The 21436-nt window shown below is 46.2% G+C and overlaps 1 protein-coding gene across 6 annotated transcripts in view; it reads right to left on the minus strand.

Moving 5' to 3' along the window:
- The window catches only part of SMG7 (SMG7 nonsense mediated mRNA decay factor), a 1316737-nt gene that overhangs the window by 1221661 nt on the left and 73640 nt on the right, over positions 1 to 21436 (minus strand). For all 6 annotated transcript variants that reach the window (XM_069641403.1, XM_069641402.1, XM_069641401.1 and 3 more), the window contains exon 2: positions 2845 to 2876. In XM_069641403.1, the coding sequence (XP_069497504.1) occupies positions 2845 to 2876 (32 nt within the window). The remainder of the gene's footprint in view (positions 1 to 2844; positions 2877 to 21436) is intronic.

A 21436-nucleotide genomic window follows, 5' to 3' on the forward strand; every position in this document is an offset into this window, starting at 1 on the left:
CCAAAGTAATTCATGGGGAGAAGGTGGGGTTAAGCTTAAACCTCACAGGTGGTTAATTCCCCCTTTCTGCATTACAGAAGAGTATTCATAACACAGACCAAGGTGGGTGGCCCGGTCCACTCCGTCATCTCGGCGCTCCGTGTATCTCTGGAAGAAGTAACATCAGGCCGGTCCAGATCAACGCCCCCGTGGACACCAGGTGAGCGTAACAATCTCACCGTTCCTGAGCTTCAGTCGTGGGGACAAGAGGGAGGACGGCGGGGACTACGGCACTGCACGGGGCCTGGTCCCAAAGCTGGCAAACTGGCAAATCTTCGATTCCGGTAGCTGTCTTCAAGCACACAAACTGGTGTCCTTCAAGTTGGCTATTTGGTTTCCGGCAGCACTCTGAGGAAAATACAACCAGCTCCGAGAATGGTGTCCAGACGGCTTATGAGTTGATTGGTCCCACCAACTCAAAGGGATAAGTTGTCCTTGAAGGGCTTCTCTGTCGAGATGAACTTGGAGATTCGGACCTGCAGCAGGGCTTCACCGGGCAAACCAACGGTCCAGGAGTTGCAGCAGCCGTCCTCTTAGAGCTCGTCTTCGGTTCCAGTGGTAGACTGCCTTCCAAGCCACGCGACTCTCCTTTTAAACAGTTTTCTCCCTTTCATTCCAGCCTAGCTGCCACTCACCCAGCAGGGTGTCTGTCCTTGCTGGACAGTCAGCCATCCAAGCCAGAATGCATTTGGGTCTCCTAGGAGACTAAGCACAGGGAGTTTCAGGCACCTCCCTCACTTCCTGCACACCCCAGACACTCAGGCACCAGAGGCGGTCTTCAGTCCTGAAGCCCGCCAAAGGCGTAGGAACAAAGGGACCAAACCTGGTTTGACGCACAGAGAAACTCTAGAAGGACCGTTCCAAAAAGAAATGGTGAAAAAAGAAGACTGGGACCTGTTTAAACAAAGTGGGCACAGACGCCATCTTGAAAAACATGGCTCCCGTGATTTTCAGCTACCATTGTTCGCGGTCGGGAAAAATCATGGTAGTTCGTTGTAAAACCACTGCCACTAACCATTTTGATAGGAAAGGGTAGCATTTGACTGTTACATGAGTTTCTAGAGATAGGGGATACTAGGTAACCCCTCCAGCACTCTATTGGAATATAGTGTGTGCTGGGTCTAGGAATTTAAAAAGACTAGTAAAGCCAATTTAACTTCACGTTCTCTGGGAAACAGTAGTGGGGAAAAAAGGCACCCTCTCCAGGTAAAAGAATCAAGTCCTCAAAATCCAGCAAAGTTGCTGGGGGTCTCTAAGGTGAAGGGAATTAGCACATTTATGAGAATTCTCACTAACAAGAGTACCTAGAAAAAAGGTACCTGGGTGAAGTGCAGAAATTTGTAGAAGGAGGCGGCGGGGGGAATGGAGGGAGAGCATTCCATAGTTTAGGAACATTAAGTTAAAACAAATTCGGGAAGCCGTAGAAGGGCGTCAATGGCAGGCATATAGTACTAAACCTCCCTGAAAAAATTAATTGCGCCAGTACAATTTCTGTATTAACGCCCATGAAAAATAAAAGCAACCATTTGGGAATAGAGCACAGCGAAAAGTATTGCGTTATGCATTTCTAAACTATCTGGGGGTTTTTAAAGTAGGGGGGGGAAATCCTGACAAGTGGCAGAATGGATGTGCAAAAGAACACCCGCCACTCCGCCCTCCCGCCACCCATTCACCCAGAAACACAGAATTCGGGTTCACTGAGCTTCTCAGACTAGGAAGAATGCCAACCACTGTGTTAAATCAGGGTGCTGGAACAGTCACTATGGGCACAAAATGCACAGATTGCCCAGGTTACAAAGTGTTCCAGCTGATCAGGCGTCCGTGACCCTCCTGCCACAGTTTGACATTGCCTATATTTCTGAAATCATCCTAAGCCTTCCTTGGCCCCTCATCCCCTTCAACAAACCAGCCAGTCGAAAGAACAAGAATTGGCAAAGACAACAGTTTTGGCTTTTGTGTAGGCATGCAATAGTGGTTTGCCAGACCCTGACATTATCGTACTACCTGGCCATTTCAGCTGGAAATGTTAGATACCTAGGCTTATGAAAGTGGTGCCTGGCAAATGACCATCCAAAGCCAACACACAAGGCAAACCTGTTGGCTTTGCCAAAGCGGTTTTATTGAAAAAGACAGATCGAGCTACAATTTAAGCAGCTGAAAGAACACTTGCATAACAACATTTTTATTTCACCAGTAGCAGTCACCGGTGCAATTAAGCCATTAAATTTGGCTGCCTGGAAAAAAATACTGCCAGGCCATTTACAGCACAAGGTTTGATGTTACTACTTGATAGAAGTACCTAAGAAATCCCAGGTGAATGTGTTGGGCATGGAGGGTGGTGTAGTGGGCGGAACTAGCCACAGGGATTAGCAGGACCATGGATAGACAATGGATAGACAATGGATAGGCAAATATCCAAACAACCACAAGCTGTGCGTCCTTCCTCACGCCACATCACTATAATACTCCAATGCAACTGTTTGTTAGGTGGGGCTAAAGCACCACTAATAGCCAAAACTAAAAATTTAACATAATTCAGAATTACTGAGTGGAATCCGATCATTCCATAAAGGAATTTCCACTAAAACCTACTTAAGAGTCTCATATGAGGAACCATGGCAGATGCTTTGATGCAAAGATGCTCTTCCAACTATACCATTCTGCATACCAAGCACGTTTTACTAATGGAAAAAATACGATTGCGTGATGATGCAATCTTAACAATCAGAGTAAGGGACCATAAGCAATAACTTCATACATCATGAAAAAAGTGAAGGCATAAGAGAATAGAACAAATATGCTCACCTGTCATGTCAGCCTTCAGGACCTCAGCCTGCCTGCAAGAGGGAAAGAAAACAACTTTACTAACAAGACAAGCCATCGCAAACCATTTTGGTGACCTCTAAACTGGACTTGCCAGCATCCAACCATACAAAGCAGAAATCTGTCAGCACATCTCTCCTATCCCCCCACTACCAAGACAGCAACCCGACTCTACAAGGGTATCCAGTCATTTTATTGCAAACAAAACAGAATGGTACATAACAGAGCGGACAAAAACACAGAGAAGATTCAACAAATATATAAAGAGTAGTAGGGAAAGGGGGTTAAAATGGGGTGGCTTTAAAAAGGGTGGGAACAAAGGGGGTCACTGTCCAAATAAAATAAAAAAGATAACCGTGTTTTGTCCGCAATGAAATTTACCACTCTAATTGTGGTTGGTAGGATCACAACCTCTACAAGCACTCCTTGCAAAAAAAAAAAAAAAAAAAAAAAAAAAAAAAAAAAAAAAGATTAACCACCATGTCCTGGCCCTCCACAAGCCCCTCCAAATCCCCATCAGCACACTAGTGGGGTTTTGAAATTATGTAAACACTAAAGTAGCCATGCAACCACAAGTTGTCTGGAGATGGTGTTTAGAGGTTGACTTTAGGGTCCCGAGATGGCTTATTTTTTGGTGTCGAGGGAATGCCTGCAGGACACTGCTGTTGTCCAAGGATTCCCCTTTTAGACCTTAGTCAGGCTCATCCTGTGCCAAATCTCAAACCCGCAGTTAGGCCCTTCTAGTCTCAGAATGTACAGTCATGAGCTGTCGGGTACAGACTGCACTCCATTGTGGTCCGTTAATCAGCCCATCACAAAATCGACCACACCTTTTCAAAAGTACAAGGCCAGTTGTAAAGTAACAACCTCTCGCGTTCACCCCACAAAGATGTCAGATGTAAAGAGGTTTCCACAGACAACAGTAGTGGCATGCAGGCATTCCTTCAACGCTGCAATCTTTACCCACAAGCACTATCTGCAGACTTCAATAATAGACCTATAAACCCGATTTCTAACTTATCTCCAGATATACCCATGGAATTATATTCTCAGTCTTCAGGTGAATGACTTGTGCACCAGATTCGTTAAAGTGTATTTATACCTAGAGAACTAGAGTGGGGATGCAGGTCTTCAAGGAGGGCATTTATTTTCCTTCAGACCGAATTCCATTTCCTCCAGCAACTACGAATCAGATCTGATCTAAACCACACACCAACCGACCCAACCCAACCACCTGCCTCCCCCCCCCCCACACCCACCCCCTGCCAATGGTGTGTAACCACTACACAGTGTCCTGCAAGGGTTTGCTTTTGGTCCGTTCAACTTACGTCTATTCACTTGGTCTGGAACACCAGGGACACCATCAGAGAGACCAACCACTGATTGACTAAGATCAAGTGACAAGTGCGTGCGTCATTCATTCATTTTGAAATTCCAAGTGGCAGCCAGCCTGGGGCGAAGACGGAACAAGCAGCCTCTTTGCCTCTTCGCCTAAGAGCCTCTGCTTTTGCATTTCAGCCTGTTACACCTGCGAGTACCCCAAGCTTCCCAACCACTGTACTGTCTCGACACTGTGCTACTCACCTATAATGCATTCAGTCTTGCTCCTCCGCCTACTCTTTCTCCCATCATGCTACAACTTCCTCCTTTCCTATCCCCATTATAAAACAACTCTAAACTCCCACTACTCCATCCCTCTTCCACCTCCTTTTAACAAAGTCGATGAACTAACCATACCTCCTCTAACACCCATACACCTTGCCTCTCTCCTTTGAGACTTAACTTCTCTTACCTCATCAATTAAACATTGCCCTCTGGACTGCTTATTCTTTATGCAACTAAACGTCCTTTGTCGCGGACTATTTTCACTTCAGCTATCCTCCCCTAGACCTTCTTGCCATCACTGAAAACCTGGATTTCCCCATCTGACACGCCACTGGTGGCCGTACACAACTCCAAACTATCCTTTCTCTCTCCTTGATCGACAGGCAGAGGTGGAGGCAGACACCTACTCTCTTCCTGCCTCAAATCTCCAATGCCACGTCTTCTACCTCTTGAATTCACCATCTCTACTATTGCTCTGCCTTACTCTGTTCACACCATCTCAGTATCGCCCTCCCAGTCCAACTGGACCATTCTTTGATTCTCTTGGGCAACTTCTGCATCCTCCTTCCACTAAACATCATATCATATCATATCTTAGGTGACTTCAACCCTCCCTCTCCAACCACTTCTGAGAAATCTGAACCTCAGTCTTTTCTTAGTGACCACGCTCTCCACTATACATAACCTACCTACCTACCCACACAGGGCAGGGAGGGGGGGGGGGGTGTTAACTCTTTGGATCCCTTATTCATCGCCACCTCTCAGCCACTAATACTACTGGCACACCATCCATATCCGATTACTCTGGCTTCCACCACCATCTCTTTTCTACCCTCTGACATTTCCTCACCACTTGCTTCACCGATTACTAAAAAGGACATTTAAAACAGTCTGCCCCCTTTCTCTCTGACCTACAGCTCGCCTTCCTCCTTCACACCCAATGCCTCTTCCATCAACACTGCCTTCTCCAGCTTCCAATCCCTACTGTACGACTCATTCTCCTCCGACTTCCCACTGCTTACTTTCACCCTGAAGTCTCAGCATCCTCAACCATGGGTCACCCCATTCATACGCTCTCTCCGCACAGACATGTGCCAACTGCTGCACAAATAGAGGCATACCAACTCACAGGAGGAAATGCTACTTTAACCCCTCTGCCCTAAACTCTCAAGTTCACACGAGAGAGCAAAAAGGGAATTCTACCCAACCCTCATTGACCGTCACTCCAACCATCCACACCGGCTACAGGGCACCCAAACTCACTCCAATTCTAAGACCATCAACTCCACTCTCACAGCTAAAGACCTAGCTGAATACTTGCTACAAACATTACCAAAAATAGAGCCTCTCTCCAGACCTGCTTCACACTTCTTCCTCCTACATTTTACACTCTGCCTACCCTACCATCCTCTTCAGTTTCCCACTTTATTCACACACTAATAATGGCAAATTACTCTCTACTGACGAAAGCCAACTGCTCTTCTGCCCCATCAGACCCTCTTGCTCCTCAGCTAGTCAAGCCTATGTCCCCTTTAGTGGCCTGTCACCTTGATTAACTTTTCAACCTGTCCTTTGACTGCTTGCTTTCCCTTAGTTTTCAAAACTGCCACAGCAATACCGCTCCTAAACAAGGGGCAGAACTAAACCCACCGCTCCTTCCACACTACTCTGAGGTGCTCCAAAGGGTTGTGTTCAACCGTCTTACCAATTTCGTAGCCATCCACAACCTTTGAGACCCCTCCCCCACCCTGCTGACAAGCAGGTTTCTGCTCCAGTCACTCCACTGAAACTGCCCTCATGAATGTGAACAACTTCATGACCTCTGCTAAGCACTCCAGCTTATCCTCTATCATAATTCTTCTTGACCCGTCGACTGAATTAGTCACTGATCACTCTGATCTCCTTAATACTCTTTCTTCTTGGGATTCGCTTCTGAGCCCTGGCCTGGATTGAAACCTACCTTGCACCTTACCAATTCTCTGTCTCCTGGAGCAACACCTTCCAACTCACTCCAACTGTTGGTGTTCCACAAGGCTCGGTCTTGGGTCTGCTCCTCTTTACACTTCTGCTTTTGTTTCCTCCTTTGGGTTATCGTACCAACTTCGCAGAAAACACCCATTCATCTTCTCTTTTTCTAAACTCCACAGCTCTAGCAAGATTACAACCTGTCTCTACGATTAAATATTGGATGGCTTTGGACTCTGTTAAACGCTACTAAAGTAGAGGTGCTCTTCTTCCCTGCCAAAAGTTTATCTCTTCATCTGCCTATCCATTTCCCACCCGACATTCAGCTAGAAACCTCTGAGTCTTCGAGGACCCTTCTCACACCTTCACTTTCATCTCCAAAACTGGAGCAGCAGCTCGCCTCAACCTCCTAAATATCAGGAAAATCAGGAACCTCCTTCCTGCCAAGCATCGCTTAACCACTGTGGTCTTCTCTAAACTGGCCTACTGTGCCAGCAGTCTCCAGTTCTTCCCAACTATGCTTTCGGTCCTCTCGACAAGATTATTAACTTCACTAACAGGACTCTATCCCCTCACTTCATACTATGACCATGTACAGGCTGGATAGCAGAGGATGCAAAACCAGGCCAGATTTAAGTATCTTCTCCTGGTTCACAAATCTATCCACGGTAAGGCACCACTGTATCCATCCTCTATCCAACTCAATAAGCCTTCTTGTAATCTCTGCTCTACCTCCTCGACTATCCTTGTGGCTCCACACCCTCCCTGGGCTTCCTCGCACTTCTGCTCTTTCCCCTCTTCTTGCTCCACTTGCATTGGAATTCTCTTCTCCCAGACAACCGGAAACCTGTCCAAACTGATTTGGACAAAACCAAACTAAAAGCCACCTTCCTCACCTCCAAGTTACCCTCTCATCCTACCTCTCATTTGCTTGCTAGCTAACCTCCCCCCCACCTCACCTCTAACCTGCCTCTGTCCCTCACTTACTTTGCATTTCATACATGGTCACATCCCGAGCACAGCCGGCCAAACCACCTACCTGCGCTTAAAAGTTGCATGTCCACTTACATATTGTCCAATAATTGTTCCATTTACTCCCCACCACAACCTGGTCAGAATGTCCCTCAAACTCAACCTATAAGAAGGGTTGAGCTCACTGCTTAACATCAAATCTGATTACCCATTGTAAAATGTTTTGTGATCACAAGAGCATTGTTCCTCCTGTATATAAAAATGCAAACTAATCTGAAAAGATTTTTTCTAAAACTGTTCTATTATGTTTTTACTGGATACCACATCAAGTCCTTTCTTTAAAGTTAGGCTGATTGAGAATTAGGACTGAACTATTTGTGCAAGAGACGTTAATACACAGTTTCACTGTTAAATTTGGCCAGCAATCTTGCCTCAGACAGCACCAGATATTGCCATAGTCCTTACAAAACCACCATCAAAGCACTTCCGGGACTTGATTAATGTTCTCCACTAAGCCAAGACATGCAAAACAAGGTCTCTGTAGAAATGACCAAACCCCCCAAAAAAGTGGAAGAAATGACCTAATCTTTTTGACCGATTTGTTTCGAAATGTTGATACTTTTACAATAAAATATAGGTGTAGGGTAAGGGTGTTAGTTAAGGTGGGAGGAGCAGGGGCTCCCTCTACATCATTAATAAAAAAAAAAAGGTCCAAAAAGCTAGTAGGAATTCTCTTTTCATGGACAACCACAAAACCCAGCAAAGATGACCACTACATTTTCCGTAGACCTGACGTTCAATACTATAAGCACCATTCAGTTTACAAATAAAGACACTTTACAGTTGTTAATCCGTGGCTCTCTGCCATTTCACATGCTAACCCCTTGAACACTCAATATCTCGGTTCCAGGCAATGCTTGCAGCTTGCCTTCTTCCAATTCTTAGGCGAATGTCAACACTTCTGGCCCACTTACAGGGCAAACCAGAGTATAAAGAAAATGAAAGGGGGCCTTTAATTTGTCTGGAGTAAGCATGATGACTTTAGCAGTAATGCTATGATGCTAATGTACCACAGACCTGCAATGGCCACATTAACTGACCACACAAGAAAAAGACAGGCTACAAATGACAAAGACATTTCAGACAATGATACTATAAATGCATGGTTGTTGGCTAAAGCAGATTACTAATTGAATATTATACTAATGCATTTTCAAAATAAACTACATTCTGGACTCTAAACACAGAGCCCGACTAAACAGAGGAACCCGAAAAACAAGCCATCAAGATGGAACCCAGCATTTACAAAAACACTGGGCGAAAGACAGACAACACCAAAGCAAGTTACTGCGAAATAGGAACTATGACAACTCCATCTCTACAGCAAGACAGGGAAAACGACAAAACAAGACTTAAGCATACTATCGCACTTGAGCAAGGCAGTTGGAATTAATGATGTTTTTGTTCATGACACGTTGCCCTGGCCACCTTGAAAGCAGAGAAGGCTCTCCACAAGAAGAAAGCGCAGGGTGATGCATGTTAAAAAGATCATTCAAGATTCCAAGATGGCCACCGACACCAGATAGACTTGTGTCGATGGCGCTCGGAGCCCCTCTGCCGATAACGGTTCCACCATCCCAATCAGGCACCAGGGAACCCAAAAACAGGAAGAAAGAACCTCACTCTGGGGGGAGCATACCAGGTGCCACCCTCAGAAGCGAGCTCCTAGGTGTTTTGGCGCTGGACGAATTGAAGCGGAGGAAAGCGGGGCCCCGGTCCAGAATCCTGGGGAAGAATCTGCAACCCACCAAGAGGACAGAGCAAGCTGAGGCGGGTATCTGAAGACCGTGCCACCTCAGGGTGAGCAACGGCCGAGATCGCGACTCGCCGACCCATAATGGCAAGTACAGCGGGGGACGGCGCAGGAGGAATCCCAAGGAGGCGAGCGGATCAACAACGGCATCCACTCCGGGGAGCCGGGTGTGCACAGCAAGCTCCCCGTCACCCACCAGTGCAGTTCCAGACGACGGGGAGGGAAAGCGGACAAATCCAGCTTCAAGGCGAGTACCGGAGGGAGCGGAGTCCCGGAGCCTCCCAGCGTCAGGGCCAGCAAGGTAAACCTGGGAGGAGTAGAGGGGCCGGGTCTGCTCCGCCTGGCTCAAGGGACAAAGCATTCTGCCTACCGAAAAGTTGCATCCAGTCGGGGGGGGGAGGGGGCCCCAGCCTGAGGAGAACCATACAGGCGGACACTAACCCAGGGGGACACTAAAATCCTGTCCCCTCCTGCACACGGAGGGGGGACCCCACAAGAACAGCCCCCAATCCCTCAATGAGGGAGAAGAAGCGGCCGGACAGACCTGATCCCGACTCGGCAGGCAACGAGCCAGGAGGGCGAAAGCCATGCCTCCCTGGCAAACACGCCTTTCCTCCATCACTCAACCACAGCTACCGGTCAAAGGGAGGCAATACCAGAGGCCTAAGAAATAGGACCGGATACCCTGGAACTAAGCACCAGAGGAGCCCACAAAGGCATTCACTGGGCGCAACGGCGGAAGGGAGGAATAGACTGGGCATGGGCATATTGCATACTGGAAGGGTGTGAGAGACTTTGATCACAGACCAAGAATTCTAAAGCAGCCCAGAGGAAGAGGGAGACAGGACCCCACCCCCCACAGCCCAGATAAAATCTGGCAACACCTCGCCTACCACGAACGATCAGTGCACAGCGCACCAGACCCAGAAGAAAGGTTTAGAGGAAAATTAGGGCCGAGGCCCAAACCCCTTACGCACAGATAACTGACATATGATTATACACCAGGTCTCGCGCGTATGGTCACCAAAAACAAGAGCAGAGCAAGTAAGAGTGGAATGCCACATGGAGACATCTCGGGCCCCCTTATCACAATGTGGGCGAACAAGCCAAGACCAGGCGGCTGAGCTAGGACCGGCACCACAAATCTCCCGCCAAGACTTACACGGGGAGATGCTCTCCCTGCAAAACACGCTGACAAGAACATTCCAGGACCAGTTCCAATTAATAAGAACAGACATAAACCAGGCTTTGGCTGAAATCAAGCAGGAGGTGGGCCAGTTGGGGGGAGAGGACTGACATCATAGAAAAAGACCTACAAGAGGTGGGCAGAGAAACAATGGAGAACAGTGAAGCAATCGAAAGACTAGATATGGCAACGCAAAATCTAGAAATCAGTATGGAAGACCTGGAAAACCGGTCCCGAAGGATCAACATTAGGGTGAAGATGTTCCCGGAAACAGTGTAAGACAGAGACGTAAAGGAGACAATCCAGGAACTATATGCGGATCTGCTGGGGGAAGCTATCCCAGACAAGATAGAGCTGGACGGGGTACATAGAGTTGGCCACCTCAACAAGAATCTGAACAGCAGACCTAGGGCTGCCCTAACTGCCTTTGCGAGATATGCACAGTCAGAGGCGGTCCTGAGGGCAGCTAGACAGAAAGAACTGTTATTGTATAAGGAACAACGGATTGAGCTGTACCAAGACCTATTTAACAGCACCCTACTAAAGCGACGTCAGATGAGCCCAGTGATTGCGCAACTTAAAGAACAAGGGACCAAATATAAGTGGACCTTCCCGTTTGGCCTACTTTTTGAGTGGGCCGGCAAGCAGAGGAGAATAACTACGCTGCAAGACAGGGCAGACATCCTGCACATTGAGCTGTAACAAGAACGAGGGACAGCCACTCCAGAGAAAGTACCGAAAGCAGGAAGGGAAACAAGACCTAGGCTATGGGAATGGTCAGTGGTGGTCGAGGGGAGAAGGAGACCTGCACTTCGGGGCCCCGCTGGGAAGGAAAGGGGCAAAGAAACAGCCGTGAAACAGCAGGCAGGGACTGAAGGGGGAATAGCCCAGAGCAAATATGAGAAATATGGGGTGGTGGACAGAAAGGTGTATAAAGAGGGATAGAGGGGTGAGGAGCAAACATGGGACCGGAGAGGGCGAAGCTGCCTGAGAGGAGGGGGAAGATGGGAAGTCCCAAGAAGAGGGTCTTCAGGGTTGGGGCGGGGGTGGAGGGGGAGGCGGGAAGGGAGGGGGAAAAAAGGTGCCCATCAGGGATCAATATTCAGAGCCAGGGCCCGAGAGCGGGATGGTGGAGGAGAGACAAAAATCAGGGGGGGTGGGGGGTGACCTTGGCTATCAGGAACACAGTGAACTTCAGGATTGAGGAGACCATAAGGGATAAAGAGGACAGATATATAATAGTAAAAGGCAAAATAGGAGACGGGCTATACACAATAGCAGTCATCTACGTACCCAACTCAGCATAGGAGGCCTTCCTGCGGGGAGCATTGGGAAAAATAGAGGAGCAGGCACGGGGACATAATTATAATGGGAGACGAGACCTGAACATAGCTTGTGACAGAGCCAGAGATAAATCAGGAAATAAAAACTCTGGAGGGGGCGCTGTGGCCTCGCCAGAGCTAGGGGAGAGAATGTCTGGCATGTGATTAAGGGATGTGTGGAGAGAACTCAAAGGAAATGCAGAGGGCTACCCCTTTCTTTCAGACGTTCATGGAATGCAATTACGAATAGATTATATTTGGATCTCAGCTGAATTGGTGGGTAGGGTCAAGGAGATAGAGGATGCCCCCATGGGAATTGCAGACCATAAGATAATATCAATGCAACTAGAACTGAGGAGGGGTGTTTAGGGATGGAAATACCCAGAATACCTAATGAGGGACCCTGTCCTTAGGGAGGAATTTGAGGAAAAGATGAGTCACTTCTTTGAGAACAATAAAGAGGGGGGAACAGGGGAAGATACTAGATGGGACGCGTTTAAGGCATCAATGAGGCGAGTAATCCTAGCAGCCAAGGCGCACACAAAAACAGCTCCAGACCCTGGAGAAACAGCTGGAGGCAGAAGTAGAAGAGGCAAGAGACAAGGTGGCGAAGACACCAAACAGAAATAACCAGAGGGAATACAGAAAGGCAATAGGTCAATTAGGGATCCTACAAAGGTCAAATAGCTACGTCAATAAAAAAAGCCAAAATCACTCTAATATTGAAACCAGGCAAGGACCCCGAGGAAAGATCGTCCTACAGACCAATAGCACTCATTAACGTGGATGCTAAAATATACACACAAATCCTGGCCAACAGATTAGAGGGGCTCCTGCCAGACCTGATACATCAGGACCAGGCAGGCTTTATAAAAATGCAGGCAAACGGCAGACAACATAAGGCGGGTAGCATACCTTATAGAAAAAGCAAACACAGCAAACACCCCAGCGGTCCTATTATCATTGGGCACAGAAAAAACGTTTGACCGGGTGGAGTGGTTTTTCCTCTTTAAGACTATAGAAAAGATGGGGCTCGGGGGCGACTATCTGCAGATGGTTAAGGCGAATTACAAGGGCCCCCAGCCTGGATGGTAGTAAATGGCATAACATCACGACCATTTACGCTACAAAGAGGAACAAAACGGGGTTGCCCCCTATCCCCGCTACTGTATGCACTTTACCTAGAACCGAGAGGCAGATGAGATCCAGGGAATTCCATTTGCAGGCAGACAACATAAGTTGGCGGCTTTCGCTGATGACATGCTGCTTACCCTCACCAACCCCTCGGATTCAAGCAGGGCAAGCATGACACTTCTGAAGGAATATGGGGAGGCATCGGGACTAAGTATTAACATGGGGAAATCCAAACTATTGAACCTGACATTTGGGACAGAGGAAAGGGAACATCTAAAAAGAACACCACCATTCACCTGGCGACCAGGGGGTAAAGATAACGCCAGCACTTACAGGGTGGTACACAGCAAACTATCCCCCTCTGTTAAGGGGCATTAAAAAGGATCTCATTAAGTGGCAGAATCTCTGAATATCATGGCTTGGGAGGATGGCAGCTATAAAAATTGTACTTGCACCGCTGCTTTACCTATTCCAGGCTATCCCCCGGCGAGCTTCTTTAAAGGAGCTTCAAACCATAACAAATGAGTTTATATGGGAGGGCAAAAGAGCTAGGGTAAGCAAGGGGGGGGAAGGGAGATTCCCAATTTCAGACAATATTATGAAATATCCAAACTAAGGGTAATTAGGGAATGGCTCCACGAGGGGGAAGAGACGCACTGGGTGGTAATGGACAGGGCAGTAACAAAACATGACCTAAGAGGTCTTGTGGCTACCAAAGCAACATCGACAAAAACATATGTACAAGAGCTCTATTACTAAATTAGTCGCAGATAACTGGGACAGGTTGGTAAAACTAAGGGAAGTCACAACGTTCCCCCCCCCCCCCCATCTCCCTTTACACCCATAATTTAACAACAAGGAATTCATGCCGGGTTTGGAGAGGGGAGCATTCAAGTAATGACAAGAGTGGGGGTTGCCAGAGGATGCGAGACATGTTTATTGGGTAGGAGATTAGTACCTTTATGGACTGTAAAAGGAACTTCGCATTGGGATTGGGCGAGAGGATGACGTAATCTCAATTGCGCCACTGGCTCCTACACCCCATGAACAAAGGAGTGGCCACCAGACCAACAACCCCTTTGAGAAATTTTTAAACGAATGATGGCTCCAGAGGGCTAATTTCACAGCTGTACAAAATACTGGATGGGGCTACACAGAGGCAAACCTGGGCCTACATGGGAGGTGGGAACAAATACTGGGAAGAGACAGACAAGAGGGAATGGGAGAAACTATGGAGGAAAATTACTAAAATAGCGAGATCCTCCCAAACGCAGGAAGCCTGGTACAAAATTCTTTATGGGTGGCAATACACGCCAGCTCGCCTCCATCGGATTTACCCTGGAACATCGGGTGTCTGTTGGAGAGGCTGTGGAAAAGAAGGCAAAGTAGAGCATGTATGGTGGAAATGCCCAATAATAGAACCATTCTGGAAGGAAATCCACCAAGCGCAAGAAAAAACATTCAGAACAGGGGGAAGTAGGGACCCGGAACGGATTCTACTAGGCCTCAGGAACAAGGAAGAATCAAGGGAACCTAGGGCCAGAGAAAGAGCGCAGGTGATGCAGACTATAGCAGGCATGTCAATTATTGCTCAGAGGTGGAAAAGCTCAAATATGCCAACGTTCCAAGACTGGTTGCGAAAAGTGTGGGAGATGGTTGCAATGGAACGGGCATCATATGCCATGAACCACGCACTACAAACTTTGAAACTTTGAGCGAATGGGGGTGAGGGAGGAGGGGGGGGATGGAGTCTTAACATTTCTCAGGGACAATTACAGGATTGGATGGCGTCCGCAACGCCTTAGACTTTTGGACCGACATTGAGCCCCTGGAGGCAGACAAGTTACAAATGAAAGAAAAACCTGAGCTGGCACCGAGTAAGTTTATTTAAAAAAAAAAAAGAAGAAAAAGAAATCAATTCAATGAACGATGGAAATATGGAGGATTGCAACTGTTCATGCTCCCTTCATCGGACGTTCAACTGTTCCATGTTTGAGGAGGCGTACATTCACATAGTACACAGCTACTACACATAGGTTGGCAGCTTGCTTCCTCCTGATATTAGCTTTGCACAGTGCATAGAGATATATTTCAAATAAAGATTGACACCATTGTCCACAATTGGCACAGCACAGAGTTATGCTCAACATATTGAGAGAAGCAGCACTTAGCCAGATCTATATAGTTAATCTGCCATTGCAACAGAAGAAACAGCAACTGACCATGATCTTGGCAGCAGAATCACGCTAGAGGCTGGACATAGCTTTACCTATGTGGGCACATGGCCACCTATAAACCATTTAACAAATACTGTCCTCCACACTGAAATATGACTGGAGGAAGATCTGGACCCCCAAAGAGACGTGGGGCAAAGCGCTTGCGGCCAGTGTAACCACCAACACTGCTTCATTTTGCCGAATAGTCTCTAAAAGTTGAACTCTAGCTCACCAGACCTTGGGTGTGCAAATTTGGGCTAATTCATGCTCATGCTCTGGACATGCCAATCATGAAAAATTGTGGAACAGTGTCCTAGGCTCAACTGAGGAAAATCTCAGAGAATCTTACAGGACTTATCTAACCAAGATTTGAAATGGCTTGCCTTCGCTCTAGCGAACACTAGCAGATTTAAATGTTTTAGGAATGATTAGACCTTATGAAAGACTGGACACATACGAAAGGCATGTACATGAAAGACACCAAAGTGGAGAATGAACAGTGTTGTGGGATGCATTTCTTCAACTGACAAAGTTTTTTTCTGTAGGCTGGGAGTGGACAGGACGAGTCGAAGAGTCTGGAAGAAGATCGGTGTGCGGGGGGGGGGCTGGGTCTAAAAGGAGGGGTTGGAGTAATCTCAGCAGGTCTTTGCTTGGGATTTCAGCATTATTTTTCCTTCCATATTCTGAATGCATTGAAAATTTGAAACGCTTGAAACTTAAAGTTAATTCTCAAAAGACTACCAATGCAACACGCATGCTTTTCAAAGGAAGGGTAAAATGCATCTAAAGTGCTTACTTTTCAAATTACTCAATTCACAGCCAAAAGAGAGGTCAATGGATTTTTATTAAACGTAGCATTTCAAATCCATTTTAAATAACTCTTATGTTTAGGGCAGGAGCACAAGGTTTACCAACCACCACCAACTCGAACATATCCAAGAAGCAAAAAAAAAAAACCGACTTCACAAATCACAGTAACTATCAATAGTGCATTACCAACAGAAACAGCAATAGAGAAATTAACTGTACACTGGCTAATTACCAAAAGACATGTGGTGCAAAAACCTGGAGGAAGACTAATCCAACGAATTTTAAGTGAGCCAATAAAAGCATGTTCTGGGGTGTAAATCAGTAGGACGTAATCGTCGTGCCGTGTTTATTTTCTACTTCAAAGAAGCTGTTGAGGCACAAGCATGGATATTGATATTTTATTTGTATTGCGCTCGTAACCTCCTTGGGAAACTTTTCTCCCTCTATCCAGCACTTTCTCCATATAGTCTAGGACTGCAGTTTGTTTATACAATTATACCAATATGTTAAGATTGCGGAATAGCAGAAAAATAAGATTCCCCAGCAATGTTTTTTCTTTCGATATAAAGATTCAAGAAGACACGCATCAGAAGGCAAAGTAGGGAAACCCTAACAAAAACATATCCTCTCTCTGTAAGAATCTGTACAAAAATTGTACAGGTTTTAACATCCATTGGGCACACCAGCCACTGGATAATGACATATCCTAGATGGCATCCTTCCATTTGGGAGTACAGATCTTTCTCCCAAGTCTTCTTCAATTTGGGGACACTATGTGGTTTGTAGGAGAGCACATGCACACGTAGCTAATGTTGTTTCTAACATCTGCCACAGTTTTGCTGCTTTGAAGTAATTTTCTGGTGGCTTGGCAAATAAGCATAGATAATAGTGGCCTCTCCAGACCGCTCCGATTTCACTTTGACATTCTCAAGCTGCATCTGTCTGGTTCCCATACTCTTACCTCCACCCCCCTTTTCCTACTGTCAGTCTCTCAATCATCTCACTCCCACTACACCCCCATCTGTCAGTCTTCCTACTAAACCCTCCTAACTGTCCACTACGTATCCATACCCCATCCACATCATCCTCTCAAACTGCAATGTCTGCCTATCCAACATCCATCTCCCATCCATCCCCACCCCTCTGCACCTCCCCTTGCTGTGTAAGTTTCCCCAGTCTAACTCCATGCATCAGTGTGTGCATCCCACCTCAGCCAGCACCTCCCTGCACCAGTCTCCCGCAACATCAGTAGTACCACCCATCCCACAAATGTAGTTCATCCCAGCATTCTAACTACATCCTTCTTACTGCACCAGTTGAACTGCCCCTCTACTTGGCACACAATCTGCATCCCTGCTGTTTCAACTCTAGTTACCATTTACTTTCAATGCCCACCTGTGCTCCTGCATCACCACAGCATGCTCTGCCCCCCCCTTATCTGCTGCCATACCACTTCTGTATGGCCCATGCCGCCAAGGATGGAACATCGTTGGCTGACGTCCGAGTTCATGCTGAATGGCATATCCTGCATGCTTACCAAAGCAGCCTTTTTACGTGAATCAAGTTCCAGTGCACCGTGCATGAATCATTAAAAGAAATGTACCACAACAAAGCTCACCCCGACTTTCTTTGATTTAATACTTGGTTGCCTCCTGCTTTTGTTCAAATGGAAAAGAAAGATCAACAATCGAAGGGCCTAGCATGCATATTCAAATGATAATCAGACAGGGATGGTCGGAAAGGAATAAAAGTAAAAGGTATCTTCTCTGCTACAGCAGAGACAAAAAAAGAGCAATCTCCAAAAGCATTCCAAATGTTCTTAATTCTATGCTTGAAGGTGTGTGAATTGGACCTTTTTCAAAAGTAGGGAATGCACTCATATCAAACAGCCACTCTTCCCCTTTCGGTCCCAATTTACTCCTTCAGAAACGCACAATCATCCTATACAAGTCCTGCAACATGCACAACACCATCCAATATCACTTTTCCAATCAGTCAAAAAGGCCTATAGTCATCCTGGCATACATTGTTTTTTGGAACCCCTCCCCACACAACAGCAGAGCTCCAACATCAGAATATTGTGTTGGCTGGTTGTCCAGTTTCATTAGCCAAGATAATCACCCAGAATTTTCAACATACACTCATTTAATTTCAGGAGGGCAATTTTTTATAATCTCGATTCCCCCACCTCCCAATAAAGTACAACTGCAAAGGATCCTCCTTTCACAAATGGCCTGTACGCTACTCATCCAATCATTATTTTTATGGGGTTCATAAAATCTATTCCGAAGTACTTCATCTTATTTACACTTAACTTTATTGCTTGTTTGGACAGCTGACCTGCTGCTAGAGCTCTCCCCTACATTCAGCTCATGTAGCCCATGCTTAAATTGTTTGAGCATGGCGCTGTCCTGCCACCACTTGGTATGAGACTTCCTTGATGGCAGCAATCCGCTCTTCAAAGAAACCAGCGAAACACTGACGCAGCATCTGGGAACAAGATGTAAGGGCTGCTGATTAGAACCAAATTCATATGAGGTGTCCACGGCCATAAAAGTATTGTGGTATTATTTATCAAATCGCTACTCAATTAGTGTCATCCATTATTTTGGGGTTTATTTCTGGAATTAATATTAATTAAAACTGGAGGTGGTGTGGGAAATTGTGGGATGGTTGTGAAACACTCTTCTAGATATGTATTATATTCTGGATTCATAAATAAGATTGTAACTATTTTTTTACATGAACCAAGGTTGTTTTGAGTTACAATTTTGGGGAAGTCACAATTTTACGTTGTATTCATCTTTGTAAACTACAATAAACAGTTCTGTATAATTCCAACACTCATGTACTTATTGACACTTGTATAAACAAAAGGGAGAGACAGATTGAGTACCCCTCTCTAGAGGTCCCTTTTGTACAACAGGCCAGATGAACAACAGCAAAGAAAGCGCTCCATTTATATGAACAGGTCAGACGGCCGTTGCATGCTGAAGTGCCCAATATACTCGGGTGGCCTCATGTCAAAAGACAAAGAAAGCGATAGAATGGGCAAAGGCCCTCTTGTCCAGTTATCATGGAAGTAAGAGACACCGAGCGGTGGTGAAAGGAAATGGGCTCTTTCCATGACAGCCCCCTCCCCACCCTTTTTCCACACCAGTATTTTCAGGTGGGGAGAAGAACACATGCCAAAAAAGATGTGTGCTAGAACCAACGAGAGGTGAAGCTAAAGAAACATTGATACAAAGTGTTAAAATGTTATAAAAAACACTGGAAGCCACAAATAAAAATAGGCCAGTGTGTGCGCTCCAACGTCCCGAAAAATACTGTATGGACAACAGATTAGAAAATCTACCCCTGGGGAATGAAAATTAACTTCATGAATATATTGCTTTTGTCCTGAAGATGGCCCAATAACTATATCAAGTGACAGCCTATAGTACACGAAGGGGCTGAAACATATGTCGACCATCTAGGGAACCTAAGATGTTTGGCTCCCCCCCCCCCCCCCCCCCCATCTCCTGTACATACCTAAACAATTGTTATGTAACTTAAGAAAAGCAAATTAAGTTACCCCATAAATGTAGAATAACGTTGTATGAAAATGGTGAATAGAAAGTAATTGATTACATGTGTTTATCATGTTTTTATGAAAATTAAATAAAGAAAAATGTTTTGAAATAAAAGTTGTGATACAGAGAAATCCCTAAATCGTCATAGGTGGTCCATCTACCAAATGACAAAGTAGAGTCTGATCATCTGGCCTGTTGTAAAAAAGGGACCTCTAGAGAGGGGTAGTCATCTGTCTCTCCACTTGTTTCTACTTTATACTCCTCCCCATTGTACAGATTTGACCGTCAACAAAAATAGGGGAGTACCCAATTGTGTATCCCCCTTATTGACACTTGCCAATGGCAGACTTGATACCGAGGACCATCTTTATTAGTCTTCTTGCAAATCATCAAAAGTAGTTCACTAAAATTTGGACTATGATACCGACCATTTGTCCCAAGGCATTGCTGGTGTTCTGGCGAATTTTAATTAGAAGATAGGGTTTGAGGTAACATTGATGTTGGCGAGTTTCCCCTTCAAGCTGCATCATTTTATGCATAGGGTCAATCAATCATTTTCTTTACCCTGTTCTGTACAATAAAATCAATCCCCTTGGGTCAGTCTCATTGGTCAGCGGAGTTAAGGGAGGTGTGAATTATTCCCTGCAGACGTCAGAGCCACACCATCTGGCATCAGGTAACCTGGAAGGGTGTAGGCTGACGGGTGCTTTGAAAGGTAAAGAACTTTGCAATCAAAGAACAAGTTACTTTCTTACCTGGTAACGTTCTTTCGATGGGATGGTCCGACGACGTATTCCATATCTATTACAGGTAATGTCCACAGCTCTGCTGCTTCGGAAAATCTTTGGCGTCTGCGTCCTGCGTCGATGACGTCCATGCGCCGTCCCCGAGGACCTCCTCCGACGGCCGACGTCACACGATGGGATAAGTAGGACGCACGACGCCCATAGCCTCAGTTATAGTTTTTTCCCCTAGAACGTGTGCCAACAGTTTTCTGCTAGTCAGACACATACAAGGCCTTGCGGAACGCAAGCTGCAATCGCAAAAGAAATTCTGCAGCGGGGAAGGCAGGGAGGGAGTGATATGGAATACGTCGTCGGACCATCCCATCGAATGAACGTAACAAGGTAAGAAAGTAACTTGTTCTTCGAGGGGATTGGGTCCTCTGACGTATTGCATACCTATGACAGACTCCCAATGCAGTACCAAGCAAGGAGGTGGGAAAGAATTTAGAATACAAATTTAGCATGCCCAATAAAATTGCGGAATAGAGAACTGCCTTGCCAAAGGCCAGATCTTGCCCTCTGATGGAATCAAGGGAATAGTGACGTACAAAAGTATGTACTGAAGCCCAGGTGGCTGCACCACAGATGTGACGAATAGGAACTCCCCTCTGCAGGGCAGTAGATGCAGCCACTTCTCTGGTAGAATGGGCCCGCAAGCCAGCCGGAGGGTCCTTACCCGCCAAGCGGTAACACTCAGATAGCTAAAATAATCCAACAAGACAAAGTCTGTTTCGTCACAGCTTGTCCCAAACGCTTCCCAGCGTAACCAATGAAAATTTGATCGTCCACTCTGACCCCGGGACATGCGCGAAATATAAAAGCTCAACGCTCTCCGAGGATCAGGCCTATGGAGCCTCTCCTCTTCCTTACCAGGATGTGGAGGAGGATAGAACGCCGGAAGAACAACCTACTGGCTCAAATGAAAATCCGAAACCACCTTCGGAAGAAAAGGACGAACTCTAAGGACAACCCTGTCCTTATGAAGCACAGTGAAGGGTGGCTTAACTGAAAATGCCTGTAACTCACTCACTCTCCGAGCGGAAGTAACCGCAACCAAAAACACAGTTTTCAGAGTCAACAGCCTCAAAGGGCAAGAATGTAAAGGCTCAAACGGAGCACCCATAAGAAACTTAAGAACAAGGTTCAAATCCCAACCTGGCACCAAAAAAGGTGACGGAGGGAACACATTAGTGA

The sequence above is a fragment of the Ambystoma mexicanum genome, chromosome 1q (assembly GCF_040938575.1).
Source record: "Ambystoma mexicanum isolate Mex_15411 chromosome 1q, UKY_AmexF1_1, whole genome shotgun sequence".
Lineage (NCBI taxonomy): Eukaryota > Metazoa > Chordata > Amphibia > Caudata > Ambystomatidae > Ambystoma > Ambystoma mexicanum.